Source organism: Urocitellus parryii, chromosome 7 (genome assembly GCF_045843805.1).
Source record: "Urocitellus parryii isolate mUroPar1 chromosome 7, mUroPar1.hap1, whole genome shotgun sequence".
Classification (NCBI taxonomy): Eukaryota; Metazoa; Chordata; class Mammalia; order Rodentia; family Sciuridae; genus Urocitellus; species Urocitellus parryii.
Genome location: NC_135537.1, coordinates 46,674,062 through 46,701,511, shown reverse-complemented (window position 1 = coordinate 46,701,511; position 27,450 = coordinate 46,674,062). Strand labels below are relative to the sequence as shown.

General features: G+C 31.3%; 1 protein-coding gene across 1 annotated transcript in view; it reads left to right on the top strand.

Moving 5' to 3' along the window:
* Nucleotides 1-27,450, top strand: part of Cnbd1 (cyclic nucleotide binding domain containing 1) — a 417,626-nt gene that overhangs the window by 323,950 nt on the left and 66,226 nt on the right. Inside the window, exons 10-12 of the mRNA XM_026384576.2 lie at nucleotides 2,576-2,685; nucleotides 4,209-4,359; nucleotides 26,635-26,640. Coding sequence (XP_026240361.2) covers nucleotides 2,576-2,685; nucleotides 4,209-4,359; nucleotides 26,635-26,640 — 267 coding nt within the window. The remainder of the gene's footprint in view (nucleotides 1-2,575; nucleotides 2,686-4,208; nucleotides 4,360-26,634; nucleotides 26,641-27,450) is intronic.

Genomic DNA, 27,450 nt, shown 5'->3' with positions numbered 1-27,450 from the left:
AAGTTGATTTTCGCAGGTATTTTCTCATAGCATCAGAAAGATATTAAAATATTAGGTCACCTAAAAAGAGTGACACAGAAAGTTTGGTTGTTTTTTTTTTTTTTTTGTAAGTTTCTCTAAAGGACCTTATCTGAAATAAACAACAAAAACATTTAAGGGACCATTAGCATTTATTTAGGGACAGCAGTTTTTCTCCTCCATAGGCATAGAAGATTGCTCATAAAAGTACCTCCTTAGCATTTAATAGGGTTTTTTTTTCAGTCAAGAAAGTAATATTATTTTTATTTTCTTCCTTTTGTAAGTATGAAGATATGTATTTTATGGTGCCTTATTAAACTCAGGTTGATTACCTAGACGAGAAATGGTTTTCTGTATTCTTGAGATGAACATTCATGATGATTATCATAAAAACATAAACAACTGTTCATGTATCTAATGCCCCTCTGTGGAATGATTTGGCTTTTCCATTGTTAGCCTGATTTCTATGGGAAAAATTTCTACACCCTCTATCTTCTTTGGTGTTATAGATACTTCCCTATGATCTGTGTTTGGTTTGACTTTTAAGAAAAGATTTACAGTTGTGGAGGTATAGATGTTAAGAATTATGAGTTTATTTACTATTTGTTACAGTGCATCTTTGTTTTAACTGTAACTATTGTTAGATTCTATACTTTCCTTTATATTCTCACTGATTAGCTAAAAGGAGTGAAATGATAACTGTTTGCAATACGATAATTTGGTTCAGGAGTTTTCTTTTTAAGAGAAAGAACTTTAAGAACATTTCCTCTTGACTTTGCAGTCTACATATTGCACATGTTACACTTTGACTTCTTAAGATAATTTTATATCATTGGCTGTAAGCAACATGATAAAACAATAAAAGCATCATCATAAATTTTTGTTTAAACAAAATATGTGGTTGGGAAAACTAGAGTAGCCCTGTAATTTTTCTATTATGATCTTTCATCTTTGAACATTATATGACAATAGGGGATAACATGTTCTTAAAAGCATATCAGCGGGTTGGGGTTGTGGCTCAGAGGTAGAGCGTCCGCCTACCATGTATGAGGCACTGGGTTGGATCCCCAGCACCACATACACATAAAATAAAGATATTATGTCCACCTATAACTAAAAAAATAAAAAAAAAAGTATATCAGCCAAATCACTGAAATGTCTTTCATTTATCTTTAAGTATTTTTTTGTTGTATGTTGGTGTTTATTTTTGCTGGTAATAAATGATATTTACCAATTATTATCATGTTCTTTTTAATTATTATATTTTGCTTATTACTGGGAATTAAAACTCCTAGCACTTATAATTTTTAAATTTTGAGACAAGTTCTCACTAAGTTACTGAGGCTGGCCTGGAACTTGCAGTCAGCTTCCCAAGTTGCTGCAATTACAGGCTTGTACCACTGTGCCTGGCTTAACAATAATTTTTAAAGATACTTGTTCTTCTCTATCTTCTGTGTTATTTTGATAGTCAGAATAATCTGCTATGTTGATATATACTCTGATACATGAGAAACAAAAAAAATGTTTTTAGTAGTAGAAAAGTTTATTTTTATTGTGTGTTTCGTAAAATTATAGAAAATATATATATGTCTTTATATTTAGGTTATCACTGATGGGTTTGCAGTTTTTAAGAAAAAAATTGATATATTTCAGAATGAAAAAATTAGAAAATTAATTTGAAATAGTAATTTTAATTTGATTATTTATTTTGAGTATTTTCAATTGATCTACATATTTAAATTATGCTGACAATTTAAGATGTTATGTAGATCAGGTAATTTTTATTTTATTGCTCTTTAATATACTGACAGTTATAATGTTATGATATAGTTCAAATTCAAGGATATTTTGATCATAGATCGCACCATGAATTTGAAATAGTAATGATATTAATGATTCATCATGCAATGATATGTACTGAGCATTATACAAGATGCTTTATATGCAGTTAGTTACCACATATAAGGTATAGAAAATGAATTAACAATGTTGTCATTTTTAAGGATGAAAAAGTCCCCCAGAGAGACTATTTGTCAATAATCACCCAGAAAGTGGCAGAACAGGCTTAAAAATCAGGCTAGCATGGACTCAAACACTTGCTTCTTTGTAATCACTACCCTGCTGTATTCAGTGTTCTAGCTCTGACTTGAGTTCAAGGTATAGGATCTGGAGAGATAATTGGTAAATATTCTGGGAGTCAGTTGTTAAATCACTAGCAGTTTAAAACCAGCCATGGTATAAACATTTGCACCAAAACTATTAGCAAGTGTTTGGAATTTCTCTAATGTTCCCTTTTCTTTTCCCCTCAGGTATTTACTAGCACCCCACTGCCTTTGCCAAATATTGTCCATTTTTTTATTCTATATTATGTTATACACATATATAGCAGCCACAATTTTCAAAATTGTATACCAAATACTGTTGCCTACAAACTAGCATCCACTAAGAAATTGAATGTGAATAGTTTTTAATGTATGCTAACATTTATTGTCAAACTATTTAAAATAATTTATAATAGAGAACAAAGTGTGAAATAATCTATGTCTTTTGCTTTTAGTGATTGTAAAAAGTGGAAATATCATTTCTTTTGTGGCTTATATTCATTCTGGATATTGTAACATTTATAGAAGTATTATAGGACTTATGAAACTACAAACAAACAAAGTGGTAAGTTTTAAGCCATGTGGATTTTCTTTGATAATTAATCTACTTAAATGAGTGAAGTATTTCTAATATATTTTCTCATACTTATTGAGCATTAGTTTGCATTTTTTGTGAAATATCAGTTTAATTTTTTGACCTTTTCTTGTGAGATTTCTTTTTTATATTGAATTTGTAAGATGTGAGGATGTTAGATAAGGTGTAAGACAATACTTATTGAGTTATAAGACCAGTCAATAAATAAATTACAAGATGGTTAACTTCTTTATCAGAGAAATACAATTTCAAATCATATGAAGATACTACTATAAGCATATCAAATTGGTTATAATATTCTTTGTCATATGATCCAGCAATTCCAGAAATAAAAATATGTGTCTACATAAAGACTTGCATCAATTCTCATAATCCAAAAACTGGAAGTAATCCAAGTGTCTAGTGGCAGTTGAATGGATTAAATTATTGTGGTATATTTATGTAATAGAATGCCACACAGTAATCAAAGGAACACATGAGACAAAAAGAATATGCAGGAATTTCAAACTTATTAGGTTAGGTAAAAACGTCAAACCTCAAAGAGTTCATTATAAAGATTCTATTCTTAGGAGTCAAGCAAACAACAAATAGATAGTGATTAAAAAAGAACTAAACTCTATTGGTCAGATGATCTTCAACAGAATTCAATTAAATAACGAAACTGACTTGAAAAATCTACTGTACCAGTCAGATGCAGTGTAAAGATCTGCCATTTATAGATATGGCAGAGATTTCAGCCACATTGGCTCTGACTCCAGGATATTTGGTGAAGACTTCTACTTTTTCCAAGTTCCTATCACCTTCCTACCCTGAAGGTTGCATTCTGTTTTTATACATCTTACTGCTCACCAAATAATCCTTGTTTCAATACTGAGTAGATCTCTGAGAAAAGATAATGTAAGTTCTCATTTTTTTCTCCAGAACCATCTATACTAAAACTGTGGTAGGTCTTTCTCCCCAAAGTTCCTAATCGGAACCTAAATTGCTCCTTACTTTATTTATTTATATATTCAAATTTAAAAAAGAAAGGCAGGGAGAAGCATTTTATATCATCAGTTCTGCCTGTGATACTTTCCACTTATTTTCTTATTTCCGTGTTAGTCTGGTAGCTCGCTGTTCCTTACATTCGGGGCTGAGGTAACAATTGTAATTCAGAAAACATCCTAAGCAAGCTCTGATTTTAAAATGGTACCCTAGGATCTTGAAAGATTGAATTAGTTCAATATTTCCTAGAAAATTTCATGGGTTAAAAGTTTTAATTGGCAGATCATTAAATAACACTGCTTTCAATTTCTTAGATATGCTGAAGTTGTCTATGAATTTTCTGTTGCTCTAACATAAACACATATAGGAATTAATATATCCTCTGATTTTATGAAATTGCTAATATACTTACATAGTAAAATGATTTACGAATAAGTGAGTTTCTGATAATTATAATAGTTATTCATTGTATGCAAATAGTTTCAATAGATATCAATTATCTTTTACAGAAAAAAATTCGAAAACTTGTTTATATGGGTACACTTAAGAAAAATGAGTCATTTGGTGAGATCAGTGTTCTTCTTCAAGTTCCTTTCCCTTGCACAGTCATTGCTGGAACAGAGGTCGAGATGGCAATCATTGAGGATAAAGACATATTGGGTAACACATAAATGACTTTTAATGTTATACCATTTTATTGGCTGAAATTTTGTATTTTATAGACAACTTAGGACACTCAAACATGTGTATATATGTTTATTAAAGAGACAACATTTATATTGATAGAGAGCCCCTTTGATACCATATTGTGATTCAATTATGCTACTTTAAGATATATTAGTAATACTTTAAAAGACTTTGATTTGAAATTAATAAAAAATCTCTGCTAAGTTCCAGTTACCCAAAAAACCAATATTTCCTCCTTTTTTGAACATCTTTTAGCTTTCACATCTAAGGTCATTGCTTTTATGTTTTTGTTTAGATCAAATATGTAATATTCTTACTGTTCCATCTAGATCAAGAATATATAAAAAGCTATCGATTACAGAAATTAAGCCTTTTTCTGAAAATTGAGAGCTCTCAGAATAAGAAAAGTATAATCATGTTTCTACTGGTATTTGGTCCTCAAATATTATAAGTGCTAAAACAAGCTATGCAATTGTGAATGAGGAGAATTGAATAATAGTTAAGTGATAACACAATGGAATATTAAATTGTAGCTTTTTATACAATAAAGCTAAAGAATGTCAAACATTGGATAAAGAATAAGAGAAATTTGTAGAAATTAACATGGGTGAGAAGTTTGCTTATATAAATTTGAAAGATTTTCATGTTATTCATGTGTGATTTGACAGAATCCTCTTATCGTGAATTTCAAGTATTTTTCTGTCTCCTAGAGAATGTACAACCCACACTTGTTAACTATGATTTGCAATGAAAAGAATAATTCAAATTCATGTATCTACTTTTAAAAGTTGTAAAATGTCATAAATTTGGAATGACATTTGTTAATTTTCTTTCCTCTGTGATATTCAAATACAACCTCTCCCAAGGTAAATATCACTTAAAAATAATTACTAACCACAGACTAAAATTATAATATTCTCATTTTGATATAGGCCATGTTTTTCTTTTCCTGTGTTAATTGGTTAACTGGTCCAAAGCAAATACACCGTGGACACGTTTATGTAAATCAATATATCACACATTGTATTCTTTAGTATTCTCCAGAGAAACAGAACCAATTTGCTATGTATAAATATATAAGAGGAGATTTATTGTGGGAATTGGCTTATATGATAATGTGAGATCATGATGTCACATGATATGCTGTTTGTATGCTGGAGACCTACAAATCCAGTGTTGTAATTTGGCGCAAGTTTGAAAACCTGAGAACTGAGGGAGCTGATGGTGTAACTCCTAGTCTAAAGCCACAGTTCCTAACACTTGTGTATGTGTGGGGTGGAGGAAGCTTGTCTTAAATCCTGGAATCTGAAGGCCTTTGAACCAACACATCCAAGAGAAGAAGAAACTGTGCTAGCTGAAGATGAGAGAGAATTGATTCTCCCTCTCTCTGCCTTTTTGTTTGATTGATGCCCTCAATGTATTGGATGTTGCTTGCCCACAATGGTGACTATGGATCTTCCGTAACACTCTACTAATTCAAATTTTAATCTTTCTTAGAAATATACTTACAGATATACCTGGAAATAGGCTTTTATAATTCATCTGAGCATTCCTTAACTCAAACTGATACATCAAAATAATAATCAAATACATGAAAGTGTTTCTTTCAAGCAAATATTAGAATCTGTTTTGTCATATGACAGACTAAAATTCAAATAGATGGCATAAGCTTACATTTAACTCTGTTGTATGTGTGCTATTCATACTTTAAATATTATTTGATAAACCATTCATTTGAGAATGATGTTATTAAAGATACTGACATGGTATGGGCCTAATTCAACTTCCCTAAAGAGAGAGAACTGAGCTTGAGGGCTTTTCTTTACTTTGCCACAGCTTACAAGGAAATAACACACTGGGTATATTACAAAACATATTTTTACTCTTCATTCTAAGTATTTTGTATCTTTTCTAAGGGAGTTGAATTTTAAAAGAGAAATGATTCTAATAAAATGGTGGTTAATTTTTCAAAAAGAAAGATGATCTTTACGGTTGGGGTTGTGGTTCAGTGGTAAAGCACTTGCCTAGCATGCACGAGGCACTGGGTTCAATCCCTGGCACCACATAAAAATAGACAAGTAAAATAAGATCTAGTGTTCGTCTATAACTAAAAAAAATATTAAAAAAAGAAAAGAAATCTTTAGTTTGTGTTTTCACATTTCTTTATTCCACTCCTTTTGTATCGTTCTTTTTATCAGCTAAAATATGGGCATATCTCTATAAAGTGACATGGAATAGGACCCCCAAAATGTGAAATGAGCCTTAAAAATATCAGGTTGTAGATAAATGAAAATGATACAAACCCATTATATGTCATCTTGCTATCAAGGGTTATTATTAGCGATTACACTACATTGATGTGAGGAAAGAGAACAGTTTATCTGATTGTGATTTTTATGAAGATAATATATTTTTGTCCAGATGAATTTATACCTCAAGTAATTTAAAGGTAATGCAAACATAACTATTTTAATTTTACTGATTTCTTAAATTCTCTTTCCACTTTAAAACAAGCATACAACTTTTGTAATGAAAAAGAATCCCTTTGTATATAAGAATGAATTTACCACTATTATTTATTATATCTCATTCAACCATGTATGATTTAAAAGTAAGGGATAGCTAATGGATTTAGCTTATCTTTCCCCAAGGAAAATTCAGTTCCAAGCTGACTTTGGTACAAATGATCTGAAAGTTTTTGTTTGTTTTTCAACAGGAAGAATTTCCAAACACATTTATTTCTCATAATGATTCACTTGATCAAAAGCATAGGATATGAGATTCCCCCCCCCATAAATAGGCCTGATAGTCTCTTTAGGGGCACTGAATATATTCTTTTTAAAAAATACATCAATATTTTTCCTGAATGCTGAGACAAGTTATAAGCAAGTTTCTCCTTATTAACAATGCTAATCAAAAGAGTTTTAACTCTTGAACAGTTGTCCCAGGAAATATGTTTCCCTTTTGTTCTTTGTTTCTGCTTTGTAATAGAAATTTTGATGTAAAAATGCATTCAAGTTAAAAATAAAACATAGCACTCTTTTTAAAAAACAGGATAAAAATAAGATGTTCTCTGATGATTCTTTAAACTCATTGTTAATCATGTTGAAAGAGAAAATGCAAATAAATTTTAGTAAAATTTTTACTTTATTTAGCAAAAAGCTTTGTCTACATGAAAAAAATGCATAACATAAAAGTGTTACTCAGTATGTATTTTATAAATAAATATATTGAAGAACTGTTTATGTAATAAGGAAACCGGCTAATCATTTTGAACATCATACTGACATTTAAAAGTAATCCTTAGTTGGGAAAATTAAATTTATCTTATAAAATATTATATATCATAAATCTTTATAAATATGTGTACATATGAACTGGGGATAAAGCCCAGTTGGTAGAGTGCTTGCCTTGCATGCACAAGGCCCTGGGTTCGATCTCCAGCACTGCAAGAAAAAAAAAAAAGAAAGAAAGAAAAGACAACATGAATCAGAAAATAATGTTTACCATTATATGTTCTATCATATCTATCCATCTGTCTATAAACATACACTTAAATTTGGATTTTAAGTGAGTAATTTCCCAAACAAAAATATTAAACCATTTCAATTTGTAGAGTTTGGGATGACTGAGTTGATTTTAAGATTTTTTTTTAAATGACAGAGTTGATATTAGCTCTTATAAGAAAAGCAACAATAAGATATCAAATAATGTGTTTCCATTTTCCTATGTGCTGATGTTCAACCTGTACTACAACTTAATATATTTGTTCTACCCAACTACTTGGAAGAGTGAGGCAGGAAGATCTCAAGTTCAAGGCCAGCCTGGGCAACTTAGTGAGACCCTATCTCAAAATGAAAAATGGTTGGTGATGTAGCTCAGTGGCAGAGTTCCCCTGGTTTCAATCCCATTACTGCCAAAAGAAAAGAAAAGAGAAAAAAATTATAGTTCTACTATAAAATGTAATCTCTGATGAATTTTATGTACAGTGACTCAAATGTTCTATAATTGCATTATCATGCTACATCCCACAATAATATCTAGTTGTCAGTGGGTTTATTTGTTATTGATAAAAATAATATCACATAATTTTTACATACTTAAAGTTTAAATATAAAAATTGTGTTTACTAGTATAGAAAAATTTAAAATTAATATCTCTGTATTTTTTTAATGTGACAGGCAATATTGCTGGATATCCAATAACTCATTTACTGAACAAGTAAAATTTAAAGAAAGAATTCATAAAGAATTTTATTGTGTCTTTTTCTTTGTTTTCTGTTGTTATAGAAGTTTTTTCCTTGTCCTTTGAAATTTCAGTATAATGATTTCATGATCACTTTTAAATTATAAAATATCCTGTAAGCCATTTTTAGTTGCAAAATATTCTTAATTAAGATTTTAATAAGATGTAAGTGTCTAAACTTGATTTAAGGTTGATAGGCTTGCTACATGCTTATATTAGTTTTCTCTTGCTGAATAACAAATCACCATAAATTTATCAGCTTAAAACAACACTCATTTACTATCACAGTTTTGAAGATCAGATGTCTGGACAGCTTGACTCATTTCTATTCTCTGGTTTCACTTAAATGAAATAAAAATTGTTAGTCAGATAAAACTCTAACACAGAGTCTCTGAAGAATAGTCCACTTACAAGCTCATAAAATTTTCAAAAAAAATATCTCCTTAGCAGCTATAGATCCGAGGTCTCTCTTTTCTTGCTGGTTGTCAGCTCATGGTCATTTTCTACCACTATAGGATGCCTCACCAATATCATCCTCTCAGTCTCAGCAATAAAGACTTGCCTCTACTGAATTTTTCTTGCATTTTAAAATTTTCCTACTTTTCTCTCTCTGTTAAAGAAAAACCTTTGCTTTTTAAAGAACTCATGTGTTTAGATTTGGACCCACCTGGATACCTCCTTATTCTAAGGTCAATTGGTTGGTTTCCTTAATTTTATCTGCAAAATTCTTCTGCTTTCTAATGTATATAAAGTTCTCTGTTTGGTGTCCTTAAAGGTCTTCTTCAGTTGAGGGGATTAAGAGATATTTTTTTGTACCCTCTTTAGAGATGGATGTAAAACTTAGAGCAGAATTCTTTAGAGAAATCCTCTTTACAAATTCTCTAAGAAGCTCCATTCTTGCCTTTTTTTGTAACCTCAATGTGAGTTCGGGACTTGTTTGTTGACATTCATTTTGAAAAATTGATACCTTCTTGTGAGACATGCTGCCTTAATTTCTAATCCAGCTCTCTCACCTTTTTATCTTGGAACATTCACTAGGCCAGGCATTATTCTACATGCTTTACATATTTCATCTGAATAAATGTTCACAACAAACTCATGAGATATGTGCATTTAATATCTCTTTTACACATGAGGAAACAGGTACAAAAAGGTTAAGTGTTATCAACATCCTTCATCCAACAGTCTTAAAGGACACACCTGTAGTTGATTGAGCTGGGTTATTACTCATTACAGTGAGGGAAATTATCTCAATATGAGGGTACTAGAGAGAATCTTTTATAACATTGGGATTTGTGCTGTGTGATTTATGATTGCAGTCCAGTGTCAAAAATTAGATGAATACTCCCTCCTTTTTTTAATTTTTTACTTTCTTAGTGAGTTGCTTAATAATATAGTAATTAAGGAATAGACCAGGGAATCCAAACACATCTGCCTTCAGAGTCCATATTATAATGAGTTTGCTTACTAACAACTGTTGATTTTTTATAATCTCTTCAATCCAATATCTCTATGTACGTATTTAATTTCATCATATTTTCTGTAATTGCATAAGTAATATCTAATAATGACCCTCAGTGTTCTCGAATATTTAACAGAAAACATACTTTTCCTCCAACTGAGAAATCCATGACACAGTGAGCAATGTCCAAACTAGAAGTAGAAAGAATTACTTTCTTAGGTTAAATTTCCCCACCTGTTGTTTGAGTGGTATACTTTATTTTCTGTGATTGAAAAGACAAAAAATATGTATTTATATTGTCTTTTCTTTCTTTTGCAGAGTACTGGGGGTTGAACCCCCAGGGATACTCTTATCACTGAGCCACACCTTCATCATTTTTCTTTTCTTTTTTCTTTCTATCTTTTTGAAACAGAATCTTTCTAAGTTTCCCAGGCTAGCCTCTATCTTTTTTGGTGGGTGGGTGTGGGGTTTGGGGGAGGATACTGGGGATTGAACTTGGAGGCACTCAACCACTGAGCCACATTCCCAGCCCTATTTTGTATTTTATTTAGAAACAGAGTCTCACCGAGTTGCCTTGTCTTTGCTGAGGCTGACTTGGAACTCATGATCCTCCTGTCAAACCCTCCTGAGCTACTGGGATTACAGGCATGTGACATTGTGCCCCACTCAGTGGCCTCTATCTTGAGATCCACCCAAGGAACTGGGATTCCAGGACTTTGCCACCACAGTGAACTTCTTAAAGTTGTAGCTTGCTGCCTTCTCTCCAATTTTAGATGTTTTCAACTATTATTTATGGTTCCTCACTGAATGAACAATTAGTACATTATAATATTTATTCATAGATCCACTGATTTTCAAGCATCTCCAGAAATACTAGGTTGGTTTTCAGACTTAGGGTCACCATCTATAGTGCTTTCAAGATAGAGTTCTTAGAATATTATGATAGGTAAGAAAAAAAAAACTGATTTTACAAACATAGATAACCTTAATAATCAATCAATCCAATAATAGGTCTTTATTAGCATAATAATTTATTTGTACAAAAATAAGTGGACTCTTATTTACATACCAAAGATTATTAAAGTGTCCAAAACTTTAATGAAACAAAGTTCTTAATGGTATAAGTTCAATTAGTTCGAATATGGTTAATTTACCTCCATTTATGAAATGGTATATTTATTTTTCATAGGTAGTATGAATCATGATATTTTCTTAGGCTCTCAGGAAAAACAATGTGAACTCTCTAATTGTGGTAGCTTCCCTTATTTAAGTAAACTTGTGTGATTATTTTCCTCTCTATTACATTTTTACTACTTTAATATTTTTAATATAATTATATATTTATCATATATTGGATCATTTATTATAAAGATATATTATAACTTAAACATTATTCCTTTATCAAGTGTTGAGATGAATTATTCTAGTAATAAAGGCAAAGTTATGTGTTTTTAAAATCAAGAATGGGGTTTTGAGTGTTGGTTCAATTTTTCTTTCCTCTCAAGATAAAAAGCAAATATTATTGGAAACTAGACTTTTCTGGAGGTGATGATTAATGACTAGTAATATTTCTATTGACCACAGTGGTATTAGCTCAATGGATTTAAGTGAAGCCACCAACCACATAGGTGATACTGAAATAGATAGTTGGCCTTGAGTGTGAATAATATAATTTGAAATGCTGCCAGTGAGAATTTTGGTTTTAAGGCATTATTACATGCAGGGATCTTGATGTATCTTTTGCTTATGTGAACATAAAGCATTTTTAGAATAATAATTAATTTAGCTTTAATCCTTAACATATGCCAGTTTGGATTCTTCAATCTTATAAATATGATGCCTTTTTTATTTATTTTTGGCAAGGAGTTTAGATAAGAGGACATATAAAATTATAGGAAACATATATTTTTTCTTAGAAAATGATTTTTATTCTCCAAAATTGTAATTGTGAAAAAAGGAAAGAACAAAAATATTGGCCATTAAGAAATTTTCAAGCCATTACAAAATGCTTTACTAGTTTAGCAGACAACACAATATTTATGGGCTATCATATTTGAATTAACCAAAATTTTATGAAAAAATAAAAGTAAAACACAGAGCTCAAACATGCTAGGCAAATATTGTAACACTGAGATACATTTCCAACCCCTAAAACTTATTTTATAATAAATTCACATAAGATTTCAGAACAAATTTCTGTAATAACTTTAATTTTAAATATTTTTTAAGAGAGACCAATTCTATGCATGAATTAGTATTATTTTATAAACTTATAATTATGTTTTAATAACTGATGAGTTTTAATATTTATCCTCTATTGAAAAAGATTGCTTAATTGTTGTAAATTATCATAGTTGACATCCAATGAATTCAGTGTTACAACTACTGATAATTCCAATAAGCTTTTAAAACATTATATTTTTGCAATGCAGTATTTTTCTTTTTTGTTTGTTTATACTGTTTGGAAAAATTAATACCCCACTCTCTTACAAAATAATTCATAAAAAGAAAATCAATATGTAGGTAATAATGTCTCCATAATTGCATATATGACAGTTATGTTCAATTTATAATATAACCAATGAAATAGTTACTATAATGTATTTTTATTGTGAATTTCTTGTGTACTATGTCATGATAGTTTTTTGTAGTGTTTCTGACAACATGTCTTGGTTGGTTTCTAAATATTGATTGTCATTCAGTTTTACAGGAAAAGATTTAATGGAACAATATATGTCTTCTAAGAAATTTGATAAAAATCACTTCTATTTAGAAAGTGATGCATAAATAAAATACTGCATTTAAGATATAGCCCTTAAACCATGATGCCAATAAGATCAACATTAGCAAAACAGACAATCATGGAGAATTTTTTTTTTAATTATCAATGTTTACTTCCTCAAGTGTTTTAGATTTATGCCTTGTATGGCAGATACCATCCAGAGACTGAACAATCTTCCATCTCTCTCCCTGACTACAGAAAAAGATCAAATTCCCCAACCCCTCTTGCAGTTAGGTTGCAGCCATGTAACTGGCTGTGATTAATAGAATAGAGGGAACTTATTTTTGCCTGGCAATGAAAGATAGAATATTCCATGATCTCACTCAGTGTCTGGTAGTGAAAGGCTCCAGATTAGTACAATCACATGAGAGTGGGAACCTGGACCCTGGGATTCTTTTCTTGGATGGAACTGTCCAGAAAAACTCAGCCAGGAACATTTGTATTAAACTTTGTGTAAGTGACAAACATTTGTTGAATTAAGCAACCAAGATTTTTGTTTGTTTGTTATAGCAACTAGCAAGTGCTACCCTGAGTCATACAACTGGCAAAAATGCAAGATTTTCTGAGGATTTCTTTAAAAGTACTGATTTCCAAATTAGGAGAGAGAACAAATGCTTATGAAAAATGATTATTCTTTTATGCTGAGCATGTAGAAAACTTTCACTCAAAAAGAATTTTAAGACACATTCTAAAATGAAAAATACGAGTACATAAAGATGATGCATTCTTCTATATCTAAGTTTTAGAATAGGTTTTAGAGCATTTGGGGAATAGTCTTGTTTCAAGAACATTGTAGGTACAAGAGATGGCAGACACATGAATTCAGACATTTAAAAAATTAATTCACTTTTATAATCCTTTGACAACAGCTTATTTTTTAAAAAAATAGTTTACAGCTTTCTGACATATTGCCATTAACATAAAACAAGTCCTAGGATATATTGTGTGATGTCTGTTAATGCAGAGGTAGTAGAATTTCATTTTTAAAAAGAAGGCAGAAAGGCAAGTCAATAATCATAATTACTTCAATAGAACATGTCATATAACTGTTTACCAAGTGTCAGGGAAACAGCCCTAGAAATAATTGTAAATGAAGTTATCAGTGAATTTACTGAGAAAATTCAAAATGCCCATGTTTTTCATATGTATAGCATTCAATTCAAGTAAATTTTTATGTCTAGTGTAGGTAGAATATTATAGGCACTGAATCAATTTCCTGATGTACTTCTATAAGATACATCCATGATCACATGCCCATCATTTTTTTTAGTCCTTGGATCTATTAAAAATATTTGATAAATTCATAGATTTATTACAAGAGGAATTGTAATTTATGCCATAAATATTTAATAGCTTACTATTTAATTTTATTTTGGTTGAAAATTAGGAAATTCTTTAATACTAATGATCATAACATCAAATAAGACCAGAGATGATATATGTCCGCAGCTGCTGGGAGTCTTCTACGTTGTATGTTGTGCTGTGTGTTTGAGCTAGATTTTTCTGATAGGCTCATTTAATCCTTATAAGAACACCTATGCATTGGTATTTTATTGGAGTCAGAAAAAAATAAGATGTATTCTAAAAAATAATATTTTGTCTAAAAATAAATTAAGAAGTGTTTACACAAATAATCACGGCAGGAACTTAGAAATTAGGTATTTAGGAAACATAAGCTTGACCTGTAACTTAAAAGCAGGGTGAATGAGAAAGTGAATGAAGAGAAATAATGGACTAAGCTGGTGAATCATAGAGGCTTGATACAGGAATTAATCAGAAATGTATAATTAGAGAATATGAGTAAAAGTTCAGTGGAAAATGGGTCAAAATCTTGCCTACAGGTTTGAAAAACAAAACAAAGCAAAAAAAAATTAAATTTGGTAGTTGGCTAAAGACTGGCAATTGAGACACTATCTACATGCTTTTATAGGCTATGTTCAGCATTCAGATCAAAGGTGGGTGCATGAAATTTTGCAGGCAGAGGTAGGCCTTCTCACCTGGCCATGGTGGATAAGTTAAGGAAAATGAAGAATACGTTTTTTTGTGTGTTACCTTCTAGTCTTGCAAATGAGGGGTGAGCAAAGAGCCCAAATACAAAAATTCTGCATTCAGCTAGTCAAATATTTTATTTTTATATTTATCTTTTAGTTGTAGTTGGACACAATATATTTATTTATTTTTATGTGGTGCTGAGGATCGAACCCAGGGTACGCACATGCTAGGCGAGTGCTCTACCATTGAGCCACAACCCCAACCCTAGTCAAATATTTTAAAGCACCTGTGTTATCTTGGTACTCCTCCATATTCTAAGAGAATGAAAACAGAAAAGAACCTAATCTCATTAGTTTACATTTTGATTAGAGACAGACTAGATACAATTTAAAAAAGAATAAAAATAGGTTCCAAATGATGATTTCCAGTGAATGAAAAAGTAAATGAACGAAACAGGGGACAGGCTAAAAAATGCTTAGAGACACTTGGTTAGATGTGAGTTATCCTACCTCTCTGGGAAGGTGACTTTTGAGAAAGAGCCAGTCTGTGAAGTTCTGGAGATGAGCAGGCTAAACTGACAGGCAATAAATAGTAGGAACAAAAATTTTAAGACAAGAATGAGTTTATCATGAATATCAGGATATCATAAATTTATCATGAATATCAGGCCTGTGTGGTGAGGGCAGTACGATGAGGGAGGAATAGAGAGAGAAGTTTGAAGAGGTAAACAGAGACAGATCAAGTAAGGTTCTCCAGGTTATGATAGGGTATAGTATTACATTCCAGTTGTAAGAGAACAGCTTTAGTGGGTTTAGGAAGAGTTCCTCCAGGACATATTCCACCAGGTCTAAATTATGTATTTTCTCTTGCCCAATGCATATTGTTTGATCCTCCTAGGTGGAATCATTAAGGTCTCTTTTCCCATAGCAGACGTTCTTATTTATTACTGTAATCCTTTGGTCAGTATCAAAGATCTCTTTTCTCCTAAATTCATATCAAAATCTTATGTAGTCTTTATGACCCACATGAAAATCTTCTTTTCTTGAAAGTTATATATCATTTCATTGATTTTCTGCTTTTCTGAAGACAGTGATAAGTTAAATCCTGAACTTTAAGTTAAAGGATTTAGCTTTGTGCTCTATCACTTACCATAGACTTATTGTGAAGACACTAGTCTTTTAGATATTATCTTAGTCAATTAAGGCTACCTTAAGAAATTACCATGGACTGAGTGGTTTAAACAACTAACATTTACTTTCTCATAATTTTGGAGAATGGAAAGTCCAAGATCAAGGTGCTGGCAAACCTAATAACTGGTGAGGGAATTCTTTCTGGTTTGCAGACAGCCATCTACTCCTTATGTCTTCACACACTGAGTTGAGAGGAGGCTCTCAATAGCACTTTTACAATATAGTGTCATTGTTCAATTTTCAGTTTTGCTTCCTGTGACTTTGGGATCTTATCAAAAAAAAATAATTTTTCTACACTAGTCTTAATGTGTTTTCCTTATGTTTTCATCTAGTAGTTTCATGTCTTAGATTTAGATTTTGATCCATTTTCAGTTGATATTTGGTGAGAAGTAGATATCTAGTTTCAATCTTCTGCTTATGTGTATTCAGTTTTGCCAGTACCATTTATTAAAGAGATTGTCCTTTCTCTAATGTATATTCTTGGTGCATTTTTGTATAAATATGGATTGATTTCTAAGTTTCCTTATTTGGTATCATATGTTTGCTTTTATGACAGTTATCATACCTTATTGGTTACTTTATCTATCATTGTAATTTGTTTTAAAATCATATACAATGGTGCCTCCAACTTTTTTTTCTCATCAGATACTTTAACTATTCTATGCCTTTTGTGTTGCCATGTGAATTTTAGGCTTGTTTCTTCTATTGCTGTGAAAAACATAATTATTATTGTGATGGGATTTCATTGAAGTGCTAAGGATAGTATGGTCCTTTAACTGACACTGATTCTTCTGATCCATGAATATGGGATATATATTTTTGTACTTTCTCTTGGATTTCTTTCATCAGTATTTTATAATTTTCATTGTAGAGATCATTCATTTGCTTAATTACATTTATTCCTAGGTGTTTTATAGCTATTGTGAATGGGTTATTTTCTTGATGTCCATTTCAGCAAGTTTATTTTTGTTGTAGAATAGAAACATTGTTTAATATTTTTGTTTATTTTTTATTTTATTTTATTTTTTAATTTGTTCTAGCTAGTTGTACATGACAGCAGAATGCATTTTGACAATTGTATACAAATGGAGCACTACTTCTCCTTCCTCTGGTTGAACATGGTACAGAGTAACACTGGTAGTGTAATCCGACATGTATATAGGGTAATAATATCCACCTTATTCCATTGTCCTTCCCATTCCCAAAACCCCTCCATCCTCTCACTCCCCTCTGCATAATCCAGAGTTCCTTCATTCTTCCCTACCCTCACCCCCCATTATGGATCAGCATTGGCTTATCAGAGAAATCATTCGGCCTTTGGTTTTGGGGGGTTGGCTTATTTTGCTTATCATGATATTCTCCACCTCCATCCATTTACCTGCCATTGTTTTATCTATGTTATTTTATGTTGATTCTTTATTCTGCAATTTACTGAATTTGTTATTGTGTCTAGCAGCTTTTTTGATGGAGCTTTTAGGATATTATATATATTAAATAATGTTACTTGCAACCATGGATCATTTGAATTCCACCTTTTCATTTGGATGCACTTTATCTCTTTCTCTTGTCTGAAGAGTTTTTCTCCCTTCCAATTCTTCTGTTGAATAAAAATGGTAAAAGTGGCTATGCTTGTTTTATTCTAAATATTCAAAGAAATGCTTTCAGCCTTTTCCCAATTAAGTGTACTGTTGGCTAGGCTTCGTCATATGTATAGAGTTTATTGTGTAGAGGGAAATATATTCTTCCTATACCTAATTTGTTTCTGCATAGCAAAGGAAAAAAACAAACAGCACAAATAGAGAAAATATATGCAAACTATTTATCCAAAAAGATTAATATCCCGGATATAAAGAATATATAAAGAACGAAAAAGATGTAACAGCAAAAGACAAAATAAAATTCAATGTAAAAGTTGGCAAATGATCTGAATAGACATTTTTTAAAAGGGGACATACAAATGACCAACAAGTATATGGAAAAAATCTTCAATAGTATTCGTCATCAGTAAAATTCAAATTAAAACCACAATAAAATATCACCCTGGTTAGAATGGCTCTAATTTAAAAACAAAACAAAACAAACAAAAAATACTGGCAAGAATACCAAGAAGAGGGGATTCAAACATTGTTGGTAGAAAAGTAAATTAGTACAGTTACTATGGAAACCAGTGTAGAACTTTCTAAATTAAAAATATAATTACCATATGATTCAGCAATCCTACTTCTGTGTATTTAGCAGAAAAACCTAAATCAGAATCTCAAAAGAAATATTACTAGAACCATGTTCACGGAAACACTATTCATGTGGAAAAACATGAATGTTCATCAACTAATAAATGGATAAAAATTATGGATATGCATAAAGAAAATGCCTTTTAAGACTGCAGTGTATCATTCTGCTATATGTACTGTTATATACATAAGAAAATTATGCGAAATAAGAAAATTCCGAATAATGCCCCAGTATGGGTGAGCCTCAGAAACACATGCCAAGTGAAATAAACCACACATATAAGGACAAAAAATGCATTACTCCACTAATATGAGATATATATGAAATAGTAAACTTCAAAGAATCAAGGAGTGGGAATGATGTTTATGACTGGTTGAGAGAAGAAAGAATGTGAAGTAACAACTCAGTGGGCATATACTTTCAATTTAGGAAGATGAATAAGTTCTAGATATCTACAATTTAGCACTATACTTGTAGACAATACTGTGTTGTACACTTAAAAATGTGTTGATAGAGCAGATCTTGTGTTTAGCATTCCTATTACAATAAAATTTAAGAAAACAAAAATAAGATTAATTTGACAATGGAGCATCTATATGATTCAATGTATAACTTTTATATTAAAGAGCATAAGCAAATAAAGGCACATCACATAACCTTTGAAGAAAGGTTACTTTCTTCAAAATGTATTTGTAACTTAAATATAAATCTCTTCAACATTTCAGAATTTCCACTGGGATATAAAACTAGCTGGTTAGATATAAACTATATAAGATGATTTTTCATTCATGTAGAATAATGAATATTAAACATTTAGAAGAAAATACAGTTAAAAATTTTAAATATATTTTCAGTAAAATCATAATACTACTACAAAAAATACTAATTAATTATGGGATAGGTTCAAGAAATAAATTCATATAACTATGGAATTCTCTTGTGGACAAATAGTCCCTCTGCATATCATTAAAGGAAATGTGAATTGGAATATGTTCTGAAAATATTAACTTTTTAAGAAAGTTACAATATTTGAAAATATTTAACTTTTTAAAAAAGCATATACCTACTCACTGAGTAAGGTGATATAGTTGATAATTGCATCCTCCAGAAAAATAAGCACCAGAAAATGAATACTTATTACATCATTTTGTTCACTTTTTTAAGTGACATAAAACTAGAAACAACCTCAATGAACATCAATTAAGAAAGTATTAACTAAATTATGGAATAACTACAAAACCAGGTACTCTCAAATTACCAATAATGAGTTTGATCTAGTTTGATCATATATCCTGATTTCCACAGGACAGTTCAAATTTAGAATGGCTACCCAAAAGTAATTTTTTCTTTTTCTTTTTTTTTTTTTTTTTGGTACTGGGGATTGAACTCTGAGGCACTATACTATTGAGCCACATTCCCAGCCTTATTTTGTATTTTATTTATAGATAAGGTCTCACTGAGTTGCTTTTAGCGCCTTGCTGAGGCGGGCTTTGAACTCATGATCCTCCTGCCTCAGTCTCTCGAGTGCAGGGACTAAAGAAGTAAAAGTAATTTTTGATAGTACAGTCTTTCTTGGTTTGGAAGATGAAAAATAGTTGTCCTTATTAGATTTGTACATATTGATAAGAAGATGTTTCCAAATATGTATATCTGGATATGCATATATATGCAATTTAAAAAAATAAAGTCCTATGTAAATGTTTTACAAGAAGACATAAAAGAGTAGAAACGTACAGGTGGTTATCTTCTTTTATCAGGGCTTGAACTGAGGAGCATATATGCCATTTGGAATTTTTAAAAATCAATAAAGAATATTTAGAAAGCAAAAAAGATACATATTGCAGACCTGACCTCATGCTTCCTAATTTTTTAAATATACAAACTTGTAATAAATTACTCATTTTTCTTGATGTAATTGTATTATGAAGAATATTAATTAAAAATAAAAGTAGACATATTAATAGCTTATTTTATATGCCTATGTAGACTTTGATCTTTATTCTTGCTGTGACATCCATTTGATAATCCTTAGCAAAAGGAAGAAAAATACCACACATTTCTTCAATATCTCTCATATGTCTGCACTATATTAAGTGTTATAAAGTTTTCTTTTAGAGGTAAAGAACTAAATCTCCATGCTGTTTAGTTTTTCTATTATTCCTACACTTAGCAAGTACAGAGTCAACAATCATGCAAAGATTCTGATCCTTTCTTCATCTCTCCTACTACTTCTCATGCAATTACTGCTTCATTTTTTTTCATTCATATAACATCATTATGTTTCTCTCTACACATAATGAAAGTTCTATGCTACAGGAATTGTTTTTCTTCTTTCAAGTAGCAATTCCGAAATTCAAAATTAACCCGTGTTTAGAATCATGTCACCTTTCTCAACAAATGCACGAGAAACTATAAATGGCAGCAAGTTGAATTAGCTTTGTTTTACGAAAATACAACTTAAGGTTAGAAAGGATAAATGACTTGTCTAGCAGCACATTCCAAATCTTGTAGAGTTAAAAATAGAATGGTGAACAAGTTAAATGTTCTTTGGCTTTCGAGTGTAAAATTTTATTTATAAGATGTCAGTGGTTCTCTGATTTTAGAACATGTTTATATAAATTTTATTCCTTGCCAGGACTAGTAATGATTATATGACATTAGTATATTTGACTTGTTGAAAATTGAATTTTTTTCAAAATTCATTCATTTCAGACTATGTCAGTCTTCAAAATCAGTTGACATGTCCTTTCAGTGAACATACTGTTAAATAATACACACCATTGAAGGGAAGAAAAAAGTAGTTTTTAATTACGTATTATTTGCACAGTTCATTGTGTAGTGGAACTCTGCTAAATTTGACCATTTCATCTAGTAGATGAGATATTCTAAAAATAGTGAAACTGAATCCCTTCTTCCTTCTAAATATAAAAATTAACTAAAAATGGGTGATAAGGGGAGTCACAAACCATGCAAGAACTACAACTACAAATTCCTAGGAGAAAATTTAGTGGTAAATCTTTTACTTTGGATTAGGCAAATCCTTTCTAGAAACCGAAAACACTACTAAACAATAAGTAAATAAAAAAATAAAATTGACCTTCTTCAACATTAAAAACTTTTGTACTACAAATACTATCAGGAAAATGATGACAATCTATAGGATGGGAGAAAACTGCAAATAGTTTTTATGATAAGGAATTTGTACCCAGGATATAAAAAAATACTAAAAACTCTATTAAAAATTAATTGAAAAGGGGTTGGGGATATAGCTCAGTTGGTAGAGTGCTTGCCTTGCATGCATAAGGCCCTGGGTTCAATCCCCAGGACTAATAATAATAATAATAATAATAATAATAATAATTATTGAAAGAGATGAAAAAGCATCTCTCCAAAGAAGATACACAGATGACTGATAAACACCTGAAAAGATGCTCACCATCACTAATTATTAAAACAAAACATTAGAACCATGAGATCACATTTTGTATTTGCTCACATTCAAATGGAAAAAATGCATGGTAAATGAATTATATCTGAATAAAACTGCTAATTTTTTTTGACCCAAAGACAACAATGATGGCTTTGATTGGCATAACAACATTAAAGGTGATAGGAAAGTCTGATTATGGATACATTAGGGCAAATGATGTGACATTGTTAACTTTTAACTATTAAAAATCTATAAAAATGTTGATTTCAAGTGGTTATTCTCAATATTCTGAAGATTCATTTATTCATGTTTTTGATGATAGTGCTGGGGAATGAAAATAATATTTGGAACAGAAGAATTAAAAAATGATGATGATCTCATCAGGTACAGTGGCGTGTCTCTAATCCCACAGGCTCTGGAGGCCAAGACAGGAAAATCGCAAGTTCAAAGCCAGCTTCAACAACTTAGTGAGGCAAGTTGCAACTCAGCAAGACATTGTCTCTAAATAAAATATAAAAAACTGGCTGGGGGTGTCGCTCAGTGGTTAAGCATTTCTGGGTTCAATCCCTGATGTGTGTGTATATATATGTGTGTGTGTGTGTGTGTATATATATATATGTGTGTGTGTGTGTGTATGTGTGTGTATATATATATATATATATATATATGTGTGTGTGTGTGTGTGTGTATATGTGTGTGTGTGTGTGTGTGTGTGTGTGTGTGTATATATATATATATATATATATATATATATATATATATGGTGATCCCATTCGCTAAAATCTGGAAGATTAGAAGTAATTTGAGTACTGGAATCAAGAGTTATTTTTAGGTATGCTAATTGCACAGAGACTAGAATATTACCAAGTAGCTATTCCAGTAAGCAGTTACACACAGTCTGCTGGTTAGCAGAAAGTGGGAGAAATTATTCCCAGTGATAGAACTCAAGTGTAGTTCTTACCATAACTGGACAACATTTTTTTTTTTTTGCTCTTAGAGTAACATTCTACCTCCAGAAGCAGTCCATCTGTGCTGTCAAGTAGAAAAGGTGTGATCAAGTTATGTGAATTGCTTCCTAGAATCACAAAGATAGGGATTTGAAAGTGGGCATGTGCACTGAATCATTATTAGTCCTTGAGTTTTGTCCAACATGAGTTCAAGTTTTTAAAAAGCATCTGCTTTCTAGGCTTTGAGAATTTCAAAGAAATATTAAACATTGTTTCTTTAGATATACAGAGAAACAAATCTGGCTCTAAAGAAAAATTCAAGGACAACCAAATGATGGAAATTTTAAAAGTAATAAGGGATCAATATATGATATATAATACATATGATATATAATACTTTTCAGAAGTGAAAGGTAAATGTCAGGATGAGTGTTAGAAATCATGAATTATGTTGTGGTAGAAAGAGAGAAAACCACCTTGTGAGATGGTGCAATCAGAAAGTGCTTGTGAAATATGTGATCTCTCTGTGCTTCAAAAGACAGCAAATTTGGACACATTGATGGGGGAGAGACAGATACCCAAAGTTAGGGGAACCAAATATAATCGCAAGTGGAAAGGCCCAATTACATATCAGCTATTTAAGGATCATGAGTAAAAATTACTATCCAAAAGGTCAGTAATTCACGGAACCCAATATGCATTCAATTTTGTTGAATAAATGACCAGTTTGAATGAAAAAGAGAGTCTAATCAATTGATCCTCTGCTAAATGTGAAATAATAATAATGATAATGATATCAATTTATAGGTGCATATATATTTTTGTGGACATGACCAAAGGATATATTTTGCCACCTGTTGGTGGGACATCTACACTGAGTATTTTATGGGCTGGCTTTTATTACTGCAATATAGTTGTACATAATGGTTAGTTTTATTTTGACATAATCATACATGTATGGAATTGAACTTATTCCATTTTTGTTCCTAGTGACTCACCCCGCCCCCATTTTCCTTCACTTCTCCTCCCCCTATTCCCCTTTCTTTACTGGTTTATCTAATATTCATTTATTTATTTGTAATTGATGACTTGCAGATATACCCAAAGGTGGAAATTGCTGTGGTATAATTACACTTACACGTGAACGTAGAATATTTGTCCAATCCATTTGGCTTTACGTCCCCTATCTCCTCCCTCCCTCTCAATCTCCTTCTACTGTACTGATTTTCCCTCTGTCTACATGATGCCCAACCCACCTCCCTTTTACATAATTAGGACATTAGAAACATAAATATTTACTATCCACTATATCTTATTTCATTGTTTCCTTTACTCTAGTGTGTAGTGGTTTTCTCTCTCTTTGGATTAATTTTTGCTTGAAATATACTTTGTCAGATATAAGAATATCTGTTTCAGTTTTTTTTTCACACTCCATTTTCATTGAATACATTTTCCATTATTTTACTTTCAGTTTAGAGGGTCTTTGTCTATAAGATATTTCTCTTTCAAACAGCAATAGTTGGATCATGCTTTTTAATCTATTGTGCTAATCTATGTATTTTAATCAGGGAGTCGAGACCGCTTATATTTAGTGTTATTATGTATTATGGTATCTGCCACTTTGATTTGATTGCTATATTTAATTTGTCTTGGATTTCATTTAGTTAGTTGCTCTTCTAATGAGCTTCAGCAATTTGGTAGTTTGGGGGTTTATTTTTGAGGTCTCTCTGTGTAATAATATCTATTAATATTCATTGTAGTGCTGGCTTAGTGGTTGTGAATTTTTTCAGTTATTCTTTATCATGAAAAATTTTTATTTCATCGTGGATTCTGAAAGATAACTTTGCTAGATATATAAATCTTGGCTGGCAATTGTTTTCTTTTAGAACTTGGGATATCTCATTCCAGATGCCTCCTTATTTTAGGAACTGAGTTTAGAAGTCAGAAATGATCCTTTATTGGTATCTAAATGTGACCTGACCTTTTTCTTTTAAACCTTATAATAGTCTTTCTTTATTTTCTATTTTAGGCTTTTGATTATCATGTGTCTTGGAGAAGTTCTTTTTTTAATCTTGCTATTTGAGGTTCTATATGAATCCTGTATGTGGATGCCTATCTCATTTTAAAGGTGAGGAAAATTTTCTGCTGTTATCTCTCTGGAGATGTTCTTAATGCCTTTACTCTCCATGTTCTCTTCTATCCCAATGACTCTCAGGTTTTTGATGTTGTTTTTGTTGTTTGTTTTGTTTTTTTTTTTTTTGATACCATTTTGGGTTTAACTCAGGAGTACTTAACAGCTGACCCACATCCCTAGCCCTTTTTTAAAATATTTTATTTAGAGAAGGTCTCATTGAGTTGCTTAGAGCTTTGCTAAGTTGCTGAGGCTAGCTTTACACTCACAATCCTGCTGCCTTATCGTCCTGAGCCACTGGGATTACAGGCATGTGCCACCATGCCCGGCTTAAGTTTGCTCTCTTGATATTGTCGCAGAGTCCTTGTATAGTCAGATCATAGCCTGATTTTATTTTATTTTTCCTTTATTGTATGCAATATAGTCAAGGTCATGTACCCTTGTCTTCAAGGCCTGAAATATTAAATTCTGAAGTTCTATTGTGTATGCAAATTTTTTTTTCTGTTGATAATACCTTCAAGTGAATTTTAAATTTGATTTATTGTGTCTCTCATTTCTAGGAGTTTCCACTGGTTTCTTTTCCATATCTCTATTTCTTTATTAAAATGGTCTTTCACCTCTTTTATTTGCCATTCTAATTCATCCTTAGATTTACTTTTAGACCATAAACATTTTAATAATTTTTTTATATTCTTTCACTGAAATTTCATCTACTCCTTTCTTGAGGGATTATGAATATGGAGGAGACAATTTTGAGATCCTCTTTTATATATGTGTCCTTTGGTTTATAGTTATCTTTTTTGTTCTAGTGACTTCTCTCTGTTTTTTTTGTATAAGTAGATGTCCCAGAGTGGGATATAAGGTTCCCCTATAGCTGATTCAACGTGGTTTGGGGTTTCTGACTCCTCAAATGTGTTGAAATATTGTTCAGGCTCGAGTGAGGGCAGATCATGTGTGATGTGAAGTTTGCTGTTAATTTGCTGAGTTGAATTTGTTGTTTAGCAGGAGGATCCCTACATGAACTTAAATTGTCTTAATCACATTCCAGTACCTATTAGAGAAAGGGGGTGTAAGGAACAGCAATATTGCAACCAATGTACACGTTATAGTAAATGTCTGTTGTTTGACATCTTTAATTACCACCTGTAGAGGAATGGTAGCATCTGCATTTAACATTAGCACCAACAACAAGCAACCATGAACTGGTTCAGACAATAAACACCAGGTGTATACTAGATCATCTACTATATTAATAATCACAACAATATGAATGGGATTTGTATGAGTCAAATAAACTACATAATTCTATGAGTGAAATTATAGCTCCTTAAGCAAAAAGGGAATGTATGGTAGGAAGGTAAGAGAGAGTTTGAAATATTTTTAAAAAATGAACAGAGGACAAACAGGAGATAGGGAGCAGATGATGACTATAAAGATGGAAGACTAAAAGTAACTAAAAGTAATAAAATAAAGAAAGCAAGAAAGAAGGAGCAGGGAAGTTTGGCTATTGTTGAGAGAAGAGAGTGAAGAATTTGTAATAAGAGAAACAAAAAACAAGGTAAAAACAAATATAAGATCAAAGCAAGTCAAATTCACATAAAATTTTATTCTACCAACATCAAACAAAGGCTAAATAATAAATGAGTGCAGAAGAGAGCAACTAAAGTGAAATAAAAACTATATAAATATATTTATATATTTTCAAACCTGTCAGCAAGACCACATAGATACACATAAACATAATCACACAGAATGGAAATAACTTTAAAAAAAAAACTAAAAAGGAATAGAATAAAATAAATTAAAATAGGAAAATAAATAGTCAGTTTAAAAATAGGAAAAGGTGGAAAAAATTTTTAATCCTTTTTTTTTTTTTTTTAATTTGACATTCTGGCTGGGCGTGATGGTACAAACCTATAATCCCAGCAATTTGGGAGGCTGAGGCAGGAGAATTGCAAGTTCAAAGCCAGCCTCAGCAGATTAGGAGGCACTTAGTAACTCAGGGAGACCCTGTCTCTAAATAAAATCTAACAAAGGGCTGGGGATGTGGCTCAGTGGTTGAGTTCTCCTGGGGTCAATCCCCTGTACAAAAAAAAAAAAAATATGACACAATATTCTACAGTTACAGAATGACTTCTTTTCATTCTTGTAAACTTTAATATACTAAGTATATAGAATTAATAACAACCAAAAATAAAAATTTCTATGATTAAAGTGTTAAATGGCAAAACTTACTTTTACTCAACTATATTGAGAAAGTTTGTCTTTTTTTATATACATATGACAATAGAGTGTATTTTGACATACATACATGGAGTATAATCCATTTTATTTAGGATCCCATTCTTATGGTTGTACAGTATGTAGAAGTACATTGGCTATGCATTTATCTATGAGCAAAGGAAACTGATGTCTGATTCTACTCTTCTTCCTGTTCCCATTCACCCCCTCCCTTCCCTCGATTCCCTTCATTTGTCTTTGTCTAATCTTTTCCCCTCCTCACCCTCTCTTGTTGTGGGTTAGCATCCATATATCAGAGAGAACATTCAGCCTTTGGTTTTAGGGAATAGATTATTTCACTTAGCATAATAATCTCCAGTTCCATCCTTTTACCAGCAAATGACATAATTTCATTTTTCTTTATTGCTGAGTA